This window comes from Poecilia reticulata, linkage group LG2, assembly GCF_000633615.1.
Source record: "Poecilia reticulata strain Guanapo linkage group LG2, Guppy_female_1.0+MT, whole genome shotgun sequence".
In the NCBI taxonomy this organism is placed as follows: domain Eukaryota; kingdom Metazoa; phylum Chordata; class Actinopteri; order Cyprinodontiformes; family Poeciliidae; genus Poecilia; species Poecilia reticulata.
In genome coordinates, this window is record NC_024332.1 from 15,700,906 (window position 1) to 15,720,667 (window position 19,762).

Genomic DNA, 19,762 nt, shown 5'->3' on the forward strand with positions numbered 1-19,762 from the left:
TCTTTGCAAATTGCATAGCATTTCAATTTGACGTCAAAAAACAAACACAATAAATCTCTAAACCCTTGCTGTCTTGGTACCATCTAAAAGGTTCAGATCACATCATTCATGATAAATGTAAGTTTGCTTCCATAACTGCTCTATTACTACGCGCAGGACATGTTATCGCTGGCCGCTCCGCAACACGCAGTCAAGCCAGTTCACAAACCCGCCTTATCCTCTCTATCAACATGTGGAAGTGCTTTAAGGCCCCTATCTGCTAGCAGCAAATGGTCTTAAATCAGTCATTTTAATATCAAAGCACTTAACACTAGAATGATGATTACTTGCAGGTGGATAGCCATGCTGCTTGTCAGGACTGCATTTGAAGAAAATGACTGAGCTCTTATCCGACACGTACAGTACAGCCAGCGCTCAATACGCAAGATCACATTACAGAAGATTACTTTGGAGTTTCAGCAATTTTCCCAAATTACACTGGCCTTTGGTCTCCGCTAAACTTGATTGACTTGAATGGTTTTCATTAGGACGCGCAGCAGAGTGTTTGCTGTTGATGCCGGTACACGAGAGGAGAGGCATTTTTGGAGGGTGAAGCGGGTCCAGCTGCCGGGACACTCAAGAGTGGACAGATATGCAAAATACCCTTTACTTGGAAATGCTTCATCGTGTTTTCTTGGGGTTGGGGGGAAGTGGGGGGGAGGTGGAAACAGACTTTGCTTTGATTTGTGACGCTCATCTGTATTTCAAAGGCCTGAAATTTTCCCACAACGTTTAACCCGTTTTGCTCTGGTTTYGTTTGATGTCTTTTAAAAGTGAGAAGCGACACGACCTCGAGTTGTTCCGTCCGTTTCACGACACAAGAAAAGCATTGCAAACTTGGATTTTTTTTTTTTTTGTAATGGCCATGGTTTGCATTGTCAATAAACAAGAAAGAAAGGGGGGGAAAAAAAGAAAAAGCATCTTGTGAATTACTTTGGTGTCATGTTTGAACTCGAGTCCACCCTTCTCCTGTCTCTCCTTATCCACACACTGAAACCTGAGAAATGGAAATCAGTTGGATGTCACGGAGAGCCTGGATACRAAATGACAGGGAAATAGCAGTGAATAACATTGACCACCCTTCTTTACCCTCCTAGGAAAATACTTTAAAAAGTGATCCAGAATGATCCGCGTTGTTTATCAAAGCCAGTGATCCTCCCAGCGCTCCCTGCGGCTCTTTGGCCGCTTTAACTGCTGCCCCCAAACTGAAATCCAAGAAGAGGATCTGTAAGGAATTAGGGGATGGTGTCCTACCCTTTTACAGATTACRAGGCCGTGCTTCCAAACCAAACGCACACAAAGCACATTAATATCCCCGACCTGGCAGCTTCAACCTCAATTCTGATAGTTCTCTGTCGTTCTTTATTAATTTGATCCCGGTAACAGATATGCAGACGTTGGAGTGGGGGGGGGGATTATTCTCTGTCAATAGGGATCTCCATATGTTTCTTTGCTACTCTCAGGCAGATACGGTGGTTTTCTAGCGCCATCTTGAGGACATTACTTGACCCTGCAAGAAACTCACAGACCACACTTTGTATGGAGGGTTCAACTTGAGCAAGCTCAAACAGATWATGTGTTTTTGGAGCGATAAAGATTGCTGCTACCTGGAAGAAAGAGCAACATCCTTTCTATGCTACATCAAAGCAGCACTTTTTTTCTTTTTTTTTTTTTTTACGTTTCTGAAGATGTTCACATCATCACAAGCGATGAGTCAATCAGCAGGAAGGATGTCAAACTGTGAAAGAGAGGGTGCGGAGACAACATCCTGGTTCTCTGCGAGAAAAACAAGGAAGGGGACGATCAACTCCAGGAGGTCATGGCCTGAATGAAARTCCTTCGCGTTAAGCAACAGTTCAATACCGAAGGAAGCTAACACAACCGTCGCTTCGGACACTTTTTTTTTTTTTTTTTGTAGATTTGTTTTGGAGTGTGTTGAAGTGCCGCATCTCAGTGTGATGCTCCGGCTGCACTGTGCCATGCAACAGGGCCCTGCAGAGGATGTTCCAGTGATCGGTCAGAAACAGACTGCTCAACATCGTCTACCTGAAACTACCTGCCAACATCAAGTGACCCAAACTGCAGCAGTCAAGCCCCAAACTGCTACGCAGCTTATTTATTTGCACTTTATATCACTTTTTTAATGTAATTTATGCTGCATTTCATGCCCTCAWCTGTGAGAGTGTGTGTGTCTCTGTCTCTGTGTTGCCCCTGTCCAGGGTGCAGCCCACCTCTCACCCAATGTATGCTGGAGACAGGCRCCACCTCCCCAGGGATAAGTCTGTATGGACAACGGAAGTACAAAGTTGCAAAGGTCTAATATGGAGCTAAAATTGATTCTGTTGATATATTATTAAAAGTATTAAAAAAATATTTTTGTAAATGCACCCCAATCATTTTTTAAATTTACATCCCGTTTGCTTCACATGCAAACAGGATGTATGACTATAATGTCATAGTAATAACTGCAAACTGTCATTTCTGACGACAGCTCTGTTTTTAAAGTCCAAAGGCAAGAACAGGATTTAATTTAACATCTCCAACATTAAACGTTTCCAACATTCCCTGCCTTGTCCTTAAATTTTTTAAACAGTAACAAGTTAAAAGATTTTACTTGGCAAAATGTGTGCCTTCCATTCAGATTATATTATTAATTATTCCAATACTAAGTATTTTCAATTGTGCAACATGTTCCTATCGTTTGATTTTGCTCTAAAAACATTTAAGTGCAATACATTAATTCTACTGCTGTGCATTTCCTAACCTTATTTCTGACATAAGGAATTTTACATCAATATTTAATCAAAACAAATATTACTTCCAGCAGATATAGTTGTAAAAAGACTCATTATGTAACAAAAAGTTTGATGAATAATTTGAATTTTCAAAGTCTGGATAAAGTTACTGGATTTAGGAAAGTGTTAAATGCAGCTGTTAAATGTCTTCACTTTAGAGTTGGCATAACAGAACAACCTTAATTCAATAATCTTAATTMAATAGTGCAAAATCTGACATCCTGTACATAAAGAGTTCAGTAAGGACATCTTTCACTTGTTTTCATATTTAACAAAAAAAAAAAAGTTAGTGTTTAATATTGACAAAGTTCAACGACATCCTTCATCATAACCGACATCACAAAGCTCTAAATGTAGGTAAGGGTGCACGTCTGCTACGCCTTGGTGCAGAGCATTGCATCCAGAAGGCTGTTTGTGTGCTTCACTTGTGCCGTTATGAAACCGTGACCCTTCAAAAGCCGACTGTAGTCCGCCGCACTCCGCTGTTTCCCCTCGCTCATGCTGAGAGCCTGCAGCAGCCCTCGGCTCGGGCCGCTTCCGTTTTCATCCAGAAAGATCTCGCTCAGCAGGAGGCCGCAGCCTGGCGGCAGAAAGTATATGCAAACATGCAACGTTAAGAGCACGAACAGAAAGAATAAATTCACCGTATAACAGCTTTGGCTCGGCTGTTTCCTCACAGAGAGCCCCGCGCTGCTCCGTTATGCTAACAAAGCAGCAGTTGATTTTTTTTTTTTTTTTTAATTCCAACAATTCTGCGGCTTAGTGCTTCTAATTGTTTTTAACAGTCCAACAACATTAAATACAAAGAAACTAGATACAATTTGCCTTTGTTAAAAAAAAATATATATTTTAGCTTTCATACCTGAAGTGCACGCATCTGAAATTCTCCTCAGCAGAATATGCAGCTTCTCGTCGCTCAGATCATGGAGAATCCTCACCAGGATGTACAAGTCCGCTTTGGGCAACTCGTCCTTTAAGAAGTCTCCTGTCCAAACAGCAGGGAAACGGGGAATTTACAGTCCAAATGAGAGCTCTGGCTCCATCATTACACATCAATACGACATCTAGTAACTGAAAACAACATGGTTGATAACTAACCAGCTTTGAAAGTGACCCTTTTGTCTGCGTGCTGCCGCTGAAACGGCGCACTCATCTCCACAACGGCAGGCAAATCGAGCACAGCCACAGTCAGGTCGGGGTGGGTTTTAGTCAACTCGTACGCGAAGGCGCCGGTGCATCCTGGACAAACCGAGAAAATCGTAAAGTGGACGAACGTTTTCTCATTTGGAAAAACGGCGAGCTCATTTTCCTCGTCCCTTAATTTCTTACCGCCCACGTCGCAGGCCGTTTTGTAGCTGGAGAGGTCAAAGGCCGTCGCCACGGCYGCAGCTGCCACTTTAGCAGAGCTGTGCATGGCATGCATGAATCTCAGTTTGGCTTCCTTTGAAAAAACAAAAAAAGGCAAGCAGTAAATCAGTGCGGTAAGCTTTCTGCAGAAGGTTTCATCTACACCGCATCAATCAGATAGTGAACTGCAAGATGATCACCTGACAAATCTCTGTAGATGCCTTGACCTTCCCACGCTGGCTAGTTCCCTCCCGCACCGCGCTTTCGAGGTGAGAGAAAACGGGCCACAATGTGTCATTGCAGTGAAGAATGTAGGCGTGCAGCGAGAAACGAGAATCTGAGCGCAGGAAACACGAGGCCACGTCCGCGTTCTCAAATCCAGGTTTTGGGCGTCCTGCTCAAACAAACAATAACAAAACAAAAAAAACGTATCTCAAAAGATATCATCGAAACATAAATTCCGTAATTAAATTCTATCAATGAAACTTAAATGTAGATTTATTACACACAGAGTAACTTATTTTAGCATGTTGCAGCCCTAAATAGGGCGACGTGTGGTTGCTCTGTTAAGTATTCACAACTGATAGAGTCCATGCCTTCTGAATGCGCTTCATAATCCTCTCAAGGCAGGTGTCCTCTCTGCATCTTATGTGTGCCTTTTTCTACCGCACTTTTTCCATCCACTCAATTTTCCATTATGCAAACCTTGGCATGGCACTCTGATCTATAGTAATCTTCTATAGATCAGCTTTCATAGATTGCCCTCCGTTTGAAGGATGTCAAGCRGAGGGCAATGTTGATTGTTTTTTGTGCAATATTCAAATTTTCTAAGAAGCCAAATATTTGAGTGTTTATCAACTGTGAGGAATAAATACATGTTGACTGGAGCAGGATGATTGTGATAGTGGTCACAGATAATATAACAATACAACAGAAAAACAAACACAAAAAAAATATTTGAGATACATCACTGTGTTAAATGAATCTAGATGACATATGCTTTTTGAACTAAATTAGCCAAWTTAGCCATTTTAAACCTAATAAGTSAAGCTGCTTAGGGAATAAAAAGAACGTCAGAGGAATGACCAACTTGTATCTCTGGTCTTCAGCAGCCCCAGTGACACGCAAGCTTCCAGCAGCGTCTCTGTCCCYTTCACAGAGGCTTCGATCTCCTGGGCTATCTGCTCTGCGTYCAGCCCAGGCTTCTTGTGCAGAACGTCAAACAGGCAGAACTTCGATGCCGTGAACAGCGCCTGGGATATTTTTGGGAGATACAGCAACGATGCGACAAGATGTAATCATATTTAGGCGAAAAGATCTACAGATACATTAAGAAGCGCACTTTCAAAATGACACTCGGCAAATTGACGCACAGAGAAGCAAAAACAGATTACGCCAAGATAAGAGCAGGAACAGGCACGGACTGAAGAACCACCAACTCTCCTCCTGCAGCAGCAATATTATCGAGTCCCTTGCTTAAAAAAAAAAAAAAAATGCAATCGATGAACAACAACAATAAATCAGACACTGATGTCCGAGTCAAATTAAACTTATTTGTTGGGTTGATACCTTTTAGAAWCTCCTGATGAAAATATTTCCACAGAAAAAACAAAGATGTTGGGTCACGAAAATAATAGGCAGTGATTATCAGGTGATTAAAAAAGAAGACATAAGCATCTTTGTGCTGCTCTGTTAATTTCAGCATTATTTATTCTTCGTGTTCTTTTTTCACAGCTTGCATGTTAGCATAAATAATTAAGCTGCAAGAGTTTTTTCAGCAGAACACTTTTAAATAATGAAACGCTGATTAATCAGAGTCATCGCTCATGTTTAAATTATTTCATTGTAAATAATGAAGAAAAAGAAAAAGAAAGCAACCAGAATACTACAGAAAGTGGGATATTGGTATCATACAAATCCATTATTATTTTTAAATGATGTAGGACTTTGCCAAAATAAAATKTAAATTCATATCCAAAGCAAGAAATTCTCAACCCCCACACAATATTCAAGAAATGTTTTATGACAGGGAGGAGGGTTATAATTTAAGAAAAAGKRAAAAAAAACAACAACTATCTATTAGAGCAACCAAGAAGAGTCAGTGGGTGAGCTAGACCTACGGAAAAGATTAACAAATACACACCAGCTTAAAAATAAATGATACAAAAAGGAAATGATTGGAAAATGTGCTGTCAGTTAATCGGCCGGTGATTGAAATCAGCAAAAAAATTTCCATGACCTTAAAGTCAAACACAGAAAAATGATTACGAAGGCATCAAAGCTAAAAAGTCCCACTTACTGAAGTCTTTAAACAAACCAGCAAAGGGCGTGTTCTTTGATGCCCCTTTTTGTGTACGGAGCGAAAAAAAATCAGATAAAGAATTTTAATGCCAAGTGTCAAGACAGTGTCAAGATTAACACTGTCCACTTTTTGCATGAATTTGCAGGAACAAAGAAAAAAAAAAAAAGAAAAAAGGTTTGAAATGGGCCCCAGCTCACGTTGTACCCTGCCTCTTTTCCAATGCACTGGACTATTTAAGCTCAAGCTTGAGTTGCAAAATGCAATAAATAAATAAACCTTTGTATGTATGCATTGCTTTAACTTCAAAACAGAACCGTATAAAGGCAAAAAAAGGTGTGATCTGGTCACCAGCTGCGAGCTTCCAGTGCACCAATCAAGCCATAGATGGTATAATTAGATATGCAAGGCAAATAAGACATTGTGTGGTGTTGACAAAGGTGATGCACAGTGTAAAAAATTWAAGTTTTTAAAAGTGCCCCCTAACGGAAAGTGAGAACCAGAGAAACAGGCGCGATCTGTTGAAAGCMTGAGAGTTTTTAATGTAGGCTGCCAGGAAGCAGAAAAACGACTGTGTGACTGCGGAGGTGTTAAGTAAATCTTTGACATAAGAAAGCAGCACTGATTGAGTGACATACTTCTACAAACCTACGCCAATGACATGAACCACATTTTGGAAACAACATAAATCAAGTCATAACTGCCACGCTGAAAGAGATCAAAAGCAAAAATGAAGCAGCGTTTGATGAAAGAAGATGAGATTGATGCAACGTGAAGAAAAAAAAAATCATTTTGTGGGAACCAGTGTTACAGCAAGTGCTCTAYAGAAAGCAAAAGAGAAAGAAATGTGCAAATCTGTAGGGGGAATTCTGAAACATTTTACAAGAACGATGATATTTTGTTTTCCCACACTGTCATCCTCTTTGAAAAACCCAAAATATTTCACTTACTCATCAAGAGACATAAAGATATCAATCTCAGCCGTGTTTTATCACCGTGAGCCTGTTTTGATTGGCACAATTAAGTTGCCAGGAAACTTTAAAAAAAAAACACACACAAGAAAACAGGAAGCAGCGCAACTAAAAATAAAATAAGCACAAAACTGCAACTTGTAAACCACATTTTGGCACCTGGCTCAACGTTCTCACCAAAACAATGTTTTGTTTTAATATTAGAACAAATTTGAAAAAAAAGACAAAACAAAAAAAAATGGCCGATAGTCCTTACTGCATAGAGATTCTCAATAAAAACTGTAAGCTAAAAGGTAAAACTAATGCTGGAAACTCCTGTTACCTTTGAGGCTTTGAATCCGTCCATTAGCTCATAAATCAGCTCCAAGTCTCCTTTTTGAGGCTCGCTGTGATCAATGACGGCTCCCCCTCTGCTCCTCAATATGGCAGTTTCAGAATTATGAAGCTTGATCTCTCCAGCATCCTGTTTCGACAAACTATTGATGTTTGCCTCACTTTCTCTGTCTTTCTTTTTCACCTGTAAGAAACACGGTTTCTGGAGCAAAATCAACTGAAGACCGACAGCATTTGAACACACAGCGGCGTTGACAAACCTTATGAAGCGGGCTGGCCGAAGGGCTGCTGGGTCTGGGGATGGATGTGGAGGTGTCTTTCTGCTCAATTAGAATCGGGGTGGAATGACTGTCATAGACAGACTCGGTTTTCTCAGGGTTGACGAAAGAGCAGTGGTTGTAAATCATGTCTAATTGTTTGCAGAAGTGGTTGAGGGGAAACCCGACAACGTTTAAGAAGTCTCCGTGGACGTACTCCACCAGCATGCCGCCCAGAGCTTGAATGCCGTAGCCGCCAGCTTTGTCCCTGATACACACATATACAGAAAACATTTTACTTTACAGTATTTAATAGACTGAAAGCAGTAACATATGATGAGATAGCGTGTGTGTAGGAAAACTAACAATGCACACCACCCTCAATAGACCGTTTTCCAGGGTGAAACATGGAGGTGGCAGCATCATTCTACGTAGGATGCTTTCCTTCAGTAAGAACATGGAAGCTGGTCAGACTTGCTTCTGGCAATCCTGGAGGAAACCCTGGAAAGCAATCACTGCCATCTTCACCGATTTTCTTCAGCTTTGCCATGATGAGTCAAACTCTGTCTTAAACATACGGCGGTAAACCCCGAACTACTGAGATGAAACTCGAATGCTTCAGATTTTCATCTCAATAGAAACTCTGAGATGAGTTTGATGAGCTCTTTCGGATTAGTTCCAAAAGAGCTCATCTTTTGGTCTAGATGAGCTCTAGACCAAAAGCAAATGTATGCCTTGGAGTGGCCCAGTCAAAGTCCAGATATAAATCTGATTAAAAATCTGTGGCAGGACTCGGAAGTTGATGTTCACGAATGCTCCCCCCAGTCTACTCCGACTCATTTCAGCTTTCTTGCAAAAAGGAAATGCCACGTAAAAATCTACATGYAACACTTGAAGTGACACAAACCATGTTTAGGGTCAGTCTCTGCCTCGAGCAGAGAATCGAAAGTGTGTTGGTGTCTTCTGAAAGAGACGATGGTTGGACGAAGCAGGTAATGGACTGACAGGTTGAGGTTTTGTTTACAGCAGTACTTGATGCTAATCTGATCTGCTGTGGTGAAGAAGGTGCTTTCAGTTTACAACCACGGTCCGAACCTCAGACGTTATGAGGTGAAGGTCCTAACTGAAAGAAAGAGATGTTGGAGACCAGCAGCCGAAATGAGTTTCTTCCGGTGAGTGTCCGGATTCAGCTCTAGAGAAAAAGCGTGAGAAGTTCCATCATTAGGTGAGAACTCAAGAAACAGAGAATCATCAAACAGAGTTGACGATTCTCCGCGTGGGAAAGCGTCAGTCAAGGTGGTTCAGGAATCTGATCAGGATGGACCKGGGCGCCTCTCTTTGGAGGTTTTCTAGGTCTGTCCCTCCCATCAGGAGGAAACCCAAAGCTCGCTGGAGGGATTATATAGTCCATTTGGCCAAGGAAAGCTTTGGATGGTGCTTAGGAGAGGTTCTGGGTTCCCTCTTGGTCCTGTTGCCCTCGTGACCCAGTTAGTTTCAGATAACYGATTGGTGGATGGGAGGATGGGAAAACCTTGCCAAATCAAACGAGGTGAACACRGCCTTAACAAATTTCAAAGTCCAGAAACGGACGAGTTCATGCACCTCATAGTGAGTTTAAAAAAAAAAAAAAAGGACTGCTGGGTGATGTTACCACACAAAGAGTGAGTAGATATTACATACTGACTCCCAAAGTTCAAATTTCTATACTCACATGGGCTCACCACTATTGATGTACTCCCATAGCATATCTTGTGAGAGATCTGCAAACTTAACCTTTGTTTCTTCATAGAAGTCTATCAACTGGTAGTCCACTTCATCATCTGGGAGGGGAGCAGGAAAGGTTCAAACATTACTTTTACATAAAAAAAAAAAAAGATTTCAAAGTTAAAAATAGAAAAAAATAAAATAAATCTCCTCAACTAGATATATATGYTTTTTACTTTAAGTTTTAGAAATGTGCCAAAAGCAAAACTGTTATAATGTTAAAACATACCGTCTTTTTCATGACACAAGACAACGGCAACTCCAGTAAAAACACTGTGCTCTTTACCACTCAAACTGAAAAAATAAAAATAAAATAAAAATCACACTTTTTTTTTCTATTTTCAATGTAAATTTTCAGACAATATAAAAGTCTATACCTAGACAGCATCCTGTACGCATCCTGTTTGTCCACCGGCTTTTCCAGAATCATACCGTCAACAGTCTGCAAATTATGGCCCAAAAACATGTAAACAGCTAGATCCAAACATGTTTAAGATAACATCATGTGGGTAAATTCTGCAGCGCTTTTCTCGCCTTACCACAATGGTATCTGCTCCGATCACCATGTCAGGAGTTTTCAAGTGTTTCTGAAGCAAGTTAGGTCAAAATGTGTTCATCAGAACATTTGCTTAAAAGGCAATKTTGGGTATTAYACTGAGAAAATAGCCAAACTCACAACTGGCATCCTCCTGGCCACCTCCAGGGCCTTCTGCTTGGCTGTCTCAACAGCATACTCATGAGGGGCTTTGAAAAGTCGCTTATCCAGAGTTTCTTTAAACCAAGACGGCACCACCTCAAAACGTAAACCCTAGCACGCAAGAGAAAGAAAAATATGATTGAACGATTTAGAGCGTAAGCATCTGCGTCTAAATTACAGTATTTAAAAATAATAATAACATACAAATGAAAGCAGGATGTCTTTATCTCTGAGGCAAACTTGTAGAAACCACACGTTTTTTCACAATCTCTTAAAAAGACAATCCATTTGAACAGAATACCATATAAACTAACAACACAATTCACACATTTACTGTGATACATTTGGTGAATTTTGTAAATCTGGTAACATTATATACTGCTCAAAAAAATAAAGGGAACACTTAAGTGTTCACTTAAGTGTTTAAGTGTTCCCTTTATTTTTTTGAGCAGTGTATTTTTGATAGTAGTAGTTTTGGGGGCTGCTTTACTTAACCAAATGCAAACACATACCGCATTGCGGAGTATCTCCAGTCTTCTAGGAGAGGAACTGGCCAATACAACCAGTTTACCAGAGAGCTTAGAAATGACGGGATTTAGCACCATGGTGGCCTTAGAGCTCAACTGACCTGAGAGGTGAAAGGAAAGAGGCCACAGATCTATCAGACACACAGACACTGTTTAAATAATCGATCAACGTGACGTCACCCTTTGCTGTCAGTTCATCAATGGAAGTGTATCACGATATACTTCTATAGATGCTGCACCTTTAGTGTGCGATTTTATTTGAACGTCTCTATCTTGTTTTTACTTATTTCATTTCACACACATTATATATTGCCATAACAAGAGACGTTCAGCTTCATCAGGTGATGGTCAGCAGTGACATAAAACCTGATGTCATAAAACCTGATGCAAATCGACTGTAAGATTTGCATAGTTTTGACGGATTGATTTTATGCTGTATAAGGTTCTGAATAAACAGACTAGCATTTGCAGCCACTGAAATCAGTTAACTATTACTGCGCAGATATGGTATTCAGGACAAAATGTGCAAAGTTATTTATGTATTTATGTCAAATTATTTGTGTAAATTTATGGTTCATAACTCCCTCACTCACACAGTTCAAGCAGCGCTAGCTCATTTCAACTAACTTAACAGAAACCGTGACAAAACCAGCACGGCTCACTTCTATGAATCATTCAGCTTAGCAAACGAGAATTAATTTGAAAAATTACGTATCATTTCATTCAACAGCTGTTCGCTGGTCTCCCGTCTTACCTGCAGAAGCCAGGAAACATGGAAAGAGCAGCTTGCTAAGATAACCCGAATGACGGCTGCGACGTGATGACGTAGCCTACAAGTGAAGGATCAAGTGCCTTTGGGTGCGCGCCATTCTTCAGCCGGCGTCTGATGGAGCAGATTCACCGGCGAAAGCGGCGAACTCCTGCTTTTGTTGATCAAGAAAATATATGGAAATATTGTCTAAAAATATCGTCAGGCAGCGAGCGGAGGCTGAACCCCCCCCCCCATAACATTGTATTACATTCAATAATATAATACATATATAATTGATCATATTTGTTGAATGTTATAAAATGTTTAGAATATGCTTTATTGATCCCCAAGGGTAAAATGCTTATTTCAGTTCAGCTCACTGGCCTTGATCGTGGATCAGTCTGTTCAGTCTGTTGGTGTCCTCCACTCGCAGCTTGTTGCCCCAGAACACCACAGCAAACAGGATAGCACCTTCAACCACAGACTCAGAAAACATCCTGTGCAAGGTCAAGCAGATGTTGGAGGACCTCACAGCCGTCTTACCTGCAGAAGCCAGGAAACATGAAAAATAGAGGCGACTGTGGTCCTTCCTATAGAGAACATCAGTGTTCTTAATTCAGTTCAATTTACAAACAATATGGAGTTCCAGATATTTATAATCCTCCACAATGTCCACACTGACGCCCTGGATGAAAACAGGGATCACCGACATCCCAGTCCTCCTACTCAGATCCACCACCAGTTCCTTGGTCTTTGTCACATTGAGCTGCGGGTGGTTCTCGTGTGACATAGTTGCCCACAGCAACCATCCACTCAACCTCATCATCACCCTCACTAATACAACCAACCGCAGTTGTGTCATCTAAGAACTTCCGTAAATGGCAGGCATCAGCGAAATAGCTGAAGCTCATGCTATAAAGGGTGAATCGGAAGAGGGGGCAAAGAAAGTCCTTTGTGGAGCCCCCCGTGTTGCTAACAACACTGTCTGACACACAGCGCTGCAGGTGCATGAACTGTGGTTTGCCAGTCAGGCAGTCCACAATCTGGGGCACAAGAGGGAGAGCCACCTGCATCGGCATCAGCTCTCATCTCATAGACCTGGACCGATAGCGTTGAATGCACTAGACAAGTCAAAAAACAATAGTCTCTCGCATTTTCTTTTAAAAGAAAAATTTTAAAACAGCATAAAATTATGAAAATTGATTCAGAATATTGGGTGGTACCCAATTTACACCTGGAAATTGAATTAAAACCTCAAGACAACTAGCTGTTTTTTACTTCAATGGTCTCTTCACTCAAAGTATTTAAATATGGCGTTGGTGCTGCATTATACAATTTCTTTTTACTTGTCTGGCACAATATTTGAGCACCTAAACCTTGTCAAATACCTCTATTTGCTTATTTTTAACTCCTCAGCACATCTCTAGTCTGACTGTTAATACACATCCACTCTACTGTTTACCAACAGAAAAAGTAATATTAATAATGACGAAGATTATATTAACAACAAAAAAGAGAGAAATCACTTTCTACAAAAACAATCCTGAAAACAGAGAGGAAATCATTTCATATACTTTAATAAAACAAAAGGACAATATTGTCAATTTCACACATTTATACACCACAGAACACTGACATTTTTATAAACAGATAAAAAACAACAACATTAAGATAAAACTTATTTGGGGATGTTAGGCTAACATAATATGTACATTTTTTTTACAACAGTTCACAGTTCTGGATGCTACATATTTTTTTTTACAAAAATAACAGCCATGAAGAGATGTTAAATATCAGCACATGCTGTCGGTTGATGTTTATCACCCTTTCATTTAAACAGCAGCAAATTCTGTCGGTTCATGTAATGTAAAATGTTCAAAATCTTATTTTAGTTAGTATGTATTCAATAACAAGATCCTACACTCTCAGCAAACGTTGAGGATCTCACTGTCTGAACGTTGTTCAAAAACCTCCAGTAATGACTCCATTATATTTTTGAACAAATTTAAAAACAAGCCAACCGTCTGAGTACAGAGTGTGTTTTTAAAAAAGTACAATCATAAAACAGTGAAAATAATTAGTTTTATGAAGGCTTGATCACACAGTGATGTTATGGGGTTTGAAGTTGCTTGGTTACAGTAAGCAGGGCGAGGATCAATGGACACAGATGACTCATTTCTGACCTTTATGCTTGTTACATTATATTTCATTGTACTATCATACAACTTCGTAAAACACTTTTTGACATCCATACTTGTTCAGCCCAATTTATACAAGTATTATACCAATATTTGGATAGGTCTTTCATAAAATTTTTGTCAAATACATTCTGTCACTGTAAGCTGAGAAACTGCCCTTTTTGTGCAACAATCCTAACAGTCACTCATTCATCGTTGTTGTTCTTTGTGTATGACAACGTCTGCAGATATCGGGTTACGATTTCTAACACCTACGGAAGATCTGATGATTGGTGAATAAGCTAAATGACTCCGAGCCCAACATAAATACTTGTGGCACTCCGCGATTTCCCAACCACTTGATTACATATAAATTGGAGAAAACACACAAACTATGATTGGACCAATAACATTTTAGTCACTGTCCAACAGCTTAAACCTTTTAAAGCTATTGTTAAAGGAAGAGATAGATGTAAGAAGATTTTGCAATACGAACCAAGAACATATGTTGCAAGATCCCCAAACCCTTCCTTTCCTTTAGTCACTTGCTTTCTTTCGCAAGTCTTTCTTTAGTTTTTGCATTTTTAGGGTAGTTACGGCATCGCAAAGGCACCTGAATATGTTTCTTCACCGTATAAATCTGCTTATCCAGAGTACAACATCTCTTTGTTCTCCATCCTTATAGAGTCTGCACTACTCAGGCTCTGCAGATTCATTATCTCTCTCAGCTTCTCCCTGAAATCTTTTGACGCAAAGTAATATATGAAAGGATCCAAACAGCTATTCAGACAGCTAAAACAGAGAGAAAGCTTGTAGGCCATGTACAAAGACTTGCCGTAGAAGAGTCTAAGGACACTGTGAGCCAATAGGAGGATGTTGTTGGGAGCAAAGCAGAGCACAAAGACCAGCAGAACGACAACAGCCAGACGTGTGGCTCTCCCTTTCTGGACAGTCTTGGAGTCACTGGACAGCTTGTGTATGACACTAACGTAGCAGAACATTGTGACACAGAAAGGAAAAAGGAAGAGAAGAAACACCATGCTGAACAGGAAAGCCGCCCAGGCCCCCACAGACGGCAGCATGTTTAGTTTCAGCACGTCAAAGCATGTGGTGATCTGGAGCTCCGGGACCTTGAAGGTCAGGTCGGTGGTCATGAGAGGGTACAAGACAGCCAGGACCAAACCCCACATCAGAAGGCAGCTGATGACAGCAACAGACTTTCTCTTCTTGTTCTTCCGGAACCTCATGGGCCTCACGATGCCCAGGTAGCGGTCGATGCCGATGGCCATCATCGTCAGGATAGAACAATACATGTTGCCGTAGAAAACCAGGGTCATGAAGCTGCAAGGGGAATGGGAAAAAAAAAGAAAAGCAAAAGACTGTGTTTGACTACAGGTTTAAGAAAATCAGGGAAAAGGTGTGACATTTCTGGCAACAATTAAAAGAAAGTTACTTTCAGAGTTCAGATGGTGAAACATTAGAAGTAGCTTGAGAAGTCAAATGACTAACCTACTAATTTTATCTGAACAAATATTCATTTTTAAAACAGCTATTTTATTGTAGTGATTAACTGTAACCATTTGTTTCAGTGGAAAAGAAATAGAAAGTTCTTCTGGAAGCATTAATACCTGCACATATTGGACCCCAATCTCCAGTTGTATCCTTGGAGCTGGTAGTCGATCTGAAAGGGGAGGGCGGAGCCAAGAGCCAAGTCGGTGAGCGTTAGATTAATCATGAATATGATGGAGGGCGTTTTTGGGGAGGTACGAAACAGCAGGAGCCACATTGACATGCCATTTCCCACCCAGTTGATGACAGTGACAAGCATGTATATAACAGATACGACAGTGCTTGTGTTCACATCCCGAAACAGTGACAGGGTGGCGTTGTCGAGGTGCAACTTGCTGGAATTCCCCGTCATGATGGGATGGAATTACCTGTGTGTCAGAAATCAACATGAGAGTTGGGGGTTTTTTTAGTCCCTGGTAGTCATATTCATTTTTCTACAAGAAAACATCAGGAAATATAGCGATGACAAGCAAATCTTTTCATGAACATCTTGTTACTTTTGTAAAATCAGAATGAAAAGGCAGAAAAAAAAAGAAACATGACATACTAGAAACCACAAAGCGGGGGGAAGGGGGGAGGAAAAAAAACAGACAGCTTCTCTGATGTGATGCACGCAATGCATTTTTTTTTTTTGAAGCTAAGGTGTGAAAATGAGATTCAGGTTCCATCTACCAGGGTTGTTTGTGTGCAAGAAGAAAGCACATGCAAACGGGTGGAGTTTTCACACAGGAAAAGTGCATGCATGATTTGTGGTAACGTATGCAAACTCTGGGCACCTTTTGTACAATTGCAAAGTTTTAAAATGTGGATTTTAAAATTAAATCTGGCTCTGACATGTCTTAAACTGAGAGGAGAAACTCATATCTTGTCAGTCCCAGCGAGTGGTTTGAAGTCAGGACGTCAGCATGGGTATGGTACGCAAACACTTTCTCTCCTATGCGGTGGCTATGGTGTTGGTGGTAGAGTAGGTTCCAGGTTGTCAAAAAAGCTGAGACACATCCTTGTAATCTTTGTTTCTTAATAATCGTAACCAGCTCTCCACTTAGTTCCTTTAACCACTTGCAGTCTACGCTGCCTTAGATTGAGTAGATTTCATTGTCTTGCAACACTGGTCCTTGGGCAGGTAATCCAATAAGGTGTTACGGGTATTTGGAGAAACATAGTGACACTTTGTTTTAGTGCACTGTAACATATGGACATGTTTCCTTTTATTTGAAATAATGCAAAATCTAAATTGAGTGCATTGTTGTTGTCAAGCAGATTGTAAAACAAGCTCAGATTATTAATTTGAACATAGTTCATTTAACAGATAAAAGTGTTTGCTGCAAATTAGAGACAACAGGCACAACTGAGTATACAAGTTTCATGAACACGTACACTATTTTATTTATGCTGCTAATGCTAAAGAGAGCTTTAAAACTCAACTACAGCTAATGATTTGTGCAATAACTTCTGGCCCATCGTCTATAATTAAAGGGACATTATTACGTATTTTCGAGTCACACTACCATTTTATAGCACAATCAAGTAACTACGTTTTCCTAAGTTGTCATAGACACATGCTGTATATCTCAAACACAACTTAAAAGGAATTTGATTTTGGGCCTCTGTCTCTTTAAGAAGCTCCTGCTCTTTTTCACACCGCCTTCAGCACGTCATCACGTTTTTCATCTAGTTTTTAACGACATTCTTAAGAGCGCTTGCACTGAGAAGTAGTTCATATATTAAGCTCAGCAAGTGTGCAGTACTGCCAGTTGTTGGTTAATTGCTGCTGGTGCTAGTCTGTAGGAGCAGGGAGCTGATCTGTGAGGCAGAAGCTCCTCTTGGAGACTACAGCTCCGAGGCAGATTGTTTAGGCGCCCTGAATGGCTGTCGTGGGAGAATTAAGGATTTCTCAAACATTCATAGAAGAGTCAAAGCAACACTCCAAGTCTGTTTATGATGAGGGAATAACACTGTATCAGGAAGTAATGCTCAAAAAAGTCGATTTTACATAATAACCCCCCCTTTAAAATACAACTTAAGACTGTTAAAAACATAAACTGGTATTGTTCAAACTCTGACCACAAGATGGCAGCAAAGTGCTTCATTTAGCATCTTTGATAAGCGTCCTGAACGCATCCACAGAGATATCAGCTGTGTTAAGACAGTTTGTGGCAATTTCACTATAATAACCTGCAATAATTAGACACTTTGGTAACATTTTTTTATTGCGTACAGCGATAATATTTACGCTGTGCTGCCATTTAGACAAAATCTCTAATTTCCTGCAAATTACTGAAGAGATATGAGGGAATGTCAAAAAATTAAGTTAAAAAAGTTCAATTATCATCATATTATTGTAATATGTAATTACTTCCTATTTTAATCCAAAATCTTACATTTATTAATTTGCTATTATGTATCTAATAGGTACTGATACAAAATTAGTTCGTGCTGACCTAGACGCCAGCTCCGTCCCGAGCGTGTCAGCTTTAGGCAGGTGTACAAAAGGGATTGGTTCATAAATTCTACTTATTGGGCAGTCTTGGTATTAAATCGAGGAACCAGGCTTGTAGTCTTTAAAATACATAGATGAAAAATAAGTTAAAAAAGAAAAAAACAACTGTGAAAACCTGATGAAAATGCTTTGAAAGCTATTCAGAAAACATCTATCTATAATGCTCTAAAGCAAAATCTGGCAAAAAAAAAAAAGAAAAAAGAAAAAAAAGAGCAATGGCTCAATACTTTAACACGGCGTTGTGTCTAACATCACGGCAGTAACATCTTTGATTTCCTCATACTATCCAAACTAACTCACTTTGGCTGTTTACTTATTATCACCATTGTGCGCGGTTGAGGAGATGTTATTAAAAACAGTGTACATTACAAAAAGGCTAACTTCTCTGCTGTTGTTGTTCATGTCGAGTAACTCAGTACAAACAAGAACGCCATATGTTGTCCAAATTAGACTCCCTGTGTTGTTACATCACACATCGACACAATAACACAATGTACGGATGATAAAAGCAAAGAATTAAAAGCAAACAAAAGGTGCCACGAGGAGCACATTGACATTAACACTGAACTGTGAGTAACAAAAAGTTCGAAACTGTTGAAATTCATAGTTGAAAACRTACCTTTGTGAGCAGCGAGGCAAACCAGGCAGGTGGGCACGTGTGTGGCAGTTGTAGATRGAGGGACAGATACTTTTGACTGAGGAAGGCTGGTAAGGAAATTGGGTCTAAACTTGATAGAGTGCCACTGAGAGGAAATGCACCATGTGACAACCGTCATCCTACCAACTGTAGTAACGGCCACATGTTTGATTCACTCCTGAAATCGAAGCTCAGGGCACAGTCGTATCGAAGGCTTCCTACACAACAGATCTCGATATGGAAAACACTCACATTCCATCATTCATCTTGCATTATTTCTCTCCCATCATGTTAATATTTTCCACTCCTAACTAACTTGTAACTTTTCAGAGCACATCATACAAAAAGTACAACACAGTGGATACTAATAAAGAACTTATGATGAACCACAATAGAAACAAACAAACAAAAAAAAACAAAACACAAATACGCATTGTTAGGGAAATCCCAACATGCCATGTGTGACAATATCACTTTCTGTTATGAGCAGCTGCTTAACTAAAATAAAAAGAGTGTGAGCTCACACCGGTTCAACAATAGTAAGCACATGCAAAGAATRTAGATTACAGCAGTGCAGTTATTTACCTTCTAAGCTTTCAAGTACACACCCAAACACAATGTACAAACAAATATAAGTGTGTGGAGAGAAAGTCTGCTGTAAAGTGAAGGCAGAATGTGATAGTTCGGGCTCGCTCACGAGTTCATGCAACGTGTGCTCTGATGCGGCTGGTTTCCTGTTGATTGTCATAGTTCTGCTTTATCTGGGGGAAAGTTTCTCAGGCATAGTTCATGTTTATAACTGAGCAGGACATAAGATAACACAAAGAATAATAATAATAATGATAATAATAATAATTTGTTGTAACGCAGAATGATTTCAAAGGAAGACATGTGTATGGCAGCACACCTGCTATACACACCATATCAGCCTTCTGGTTCAGTCAGAGTGAGAAGGGCAGGTCTGTCCTCGACAGCTCTGACTGTAAGTGACTCATTTCATGTGCAGATGAAGCAGTTTTGGAGCTAAAACAGCCTCACCCAAAAACAACCAAAATAACCGAATCCAAGCTAAATGCGTCTTAACTGCAGACATTTATTT

The 19,762-nt window shown here is 40.1% G+C and overlaps 2 protein-coding genes across 4 annotated transcripts; both read right to left on the reverse strand.

Moving 5' to 3' along the window:
• Positions 1-2,533: 2,533 nt before the first annotated feature.
• asmtl (acetylserotonin O-methyltransferase-like) lies at positions 2,534-12,338 on the reverse strand. Of its 2 annotated transcripts, none has more exons than XM_017303754.1 (15): positions 12,324-12,338; positions 11,015-11,130; positions 10,482-10,613; positions 10,345-10,392; positions 10,183-10,247; positions 10,035-10,099; positions 9,753-9,861; positions 8,045-8,309; positions 7,774-7,968; positions 5,272-5,434; positions 4,382-4,575; positions 4,164-4,275; positions 3,933-4,073; positions 3,697-3,819; positions 2,534-3,414 (listed from the first exon to the last, which is right to left on the reverse strand). In XM_017303754.1, the coding sequence occupies exons 2-15, from the start codon at positions 11,105-11,107 to the stop codon at positions 3,209-3,211; spliced, it is 1,911 nt and encodes a 636-aa protein (XP_017159243.1). In that variant the 5' UTR covers positions 11,108-11,130; positions 12,324-12,338; the 3' UTR covers positions 2,534-3,208. The 2 variants fall into 2 exon arrangements, with proteins under 2 accessions (XP_017159243.1, XP_008431401.1); XM_008433179.2 differs by lacking the exon at positions 12,324-12,338 and adding an exon at positions 11,784-11,863.
• A 1,043-nt stretch (positions 12,339-13,381) lies between these two features.
• p2ry8 (P2Y receptor family member 8) lies at positions 13,382-19,756 on the reverse strand. Of its 2 annotated transcripts, XM_008433194.2 has the most exons (3): positions 18,646-19,756; positions 15,586-15,894; positions 13,382-15,298 (listed from the first exon to the last, which is right to left on the reverse strand). In XM_008433194.2, the coding sequence occupies exons 2-3, from the start codon at positions 15,876-15,878 to the stop codon at positions 14,602-14,604; spliced, it is 990 nt and encodes a 329-aa protein (XP_008431416.1). In that variant the 5' UTR covers positions 15,879-15,894; positions 18,646-19,756; the 3' UTR covers positions 13,382-14,601. The 2 variants fall into 2 exon arrangements, with proteins under 2 accessions (XP_008431416.1, XP_017163926.1); XM_017308437.1 differs by lacking the exon at positions 18,646-19,756 and having other exon boundaries at positions 15,586-18,639.
• Positions 19,757-19,762: the final 6 nt, after the last annotated feature.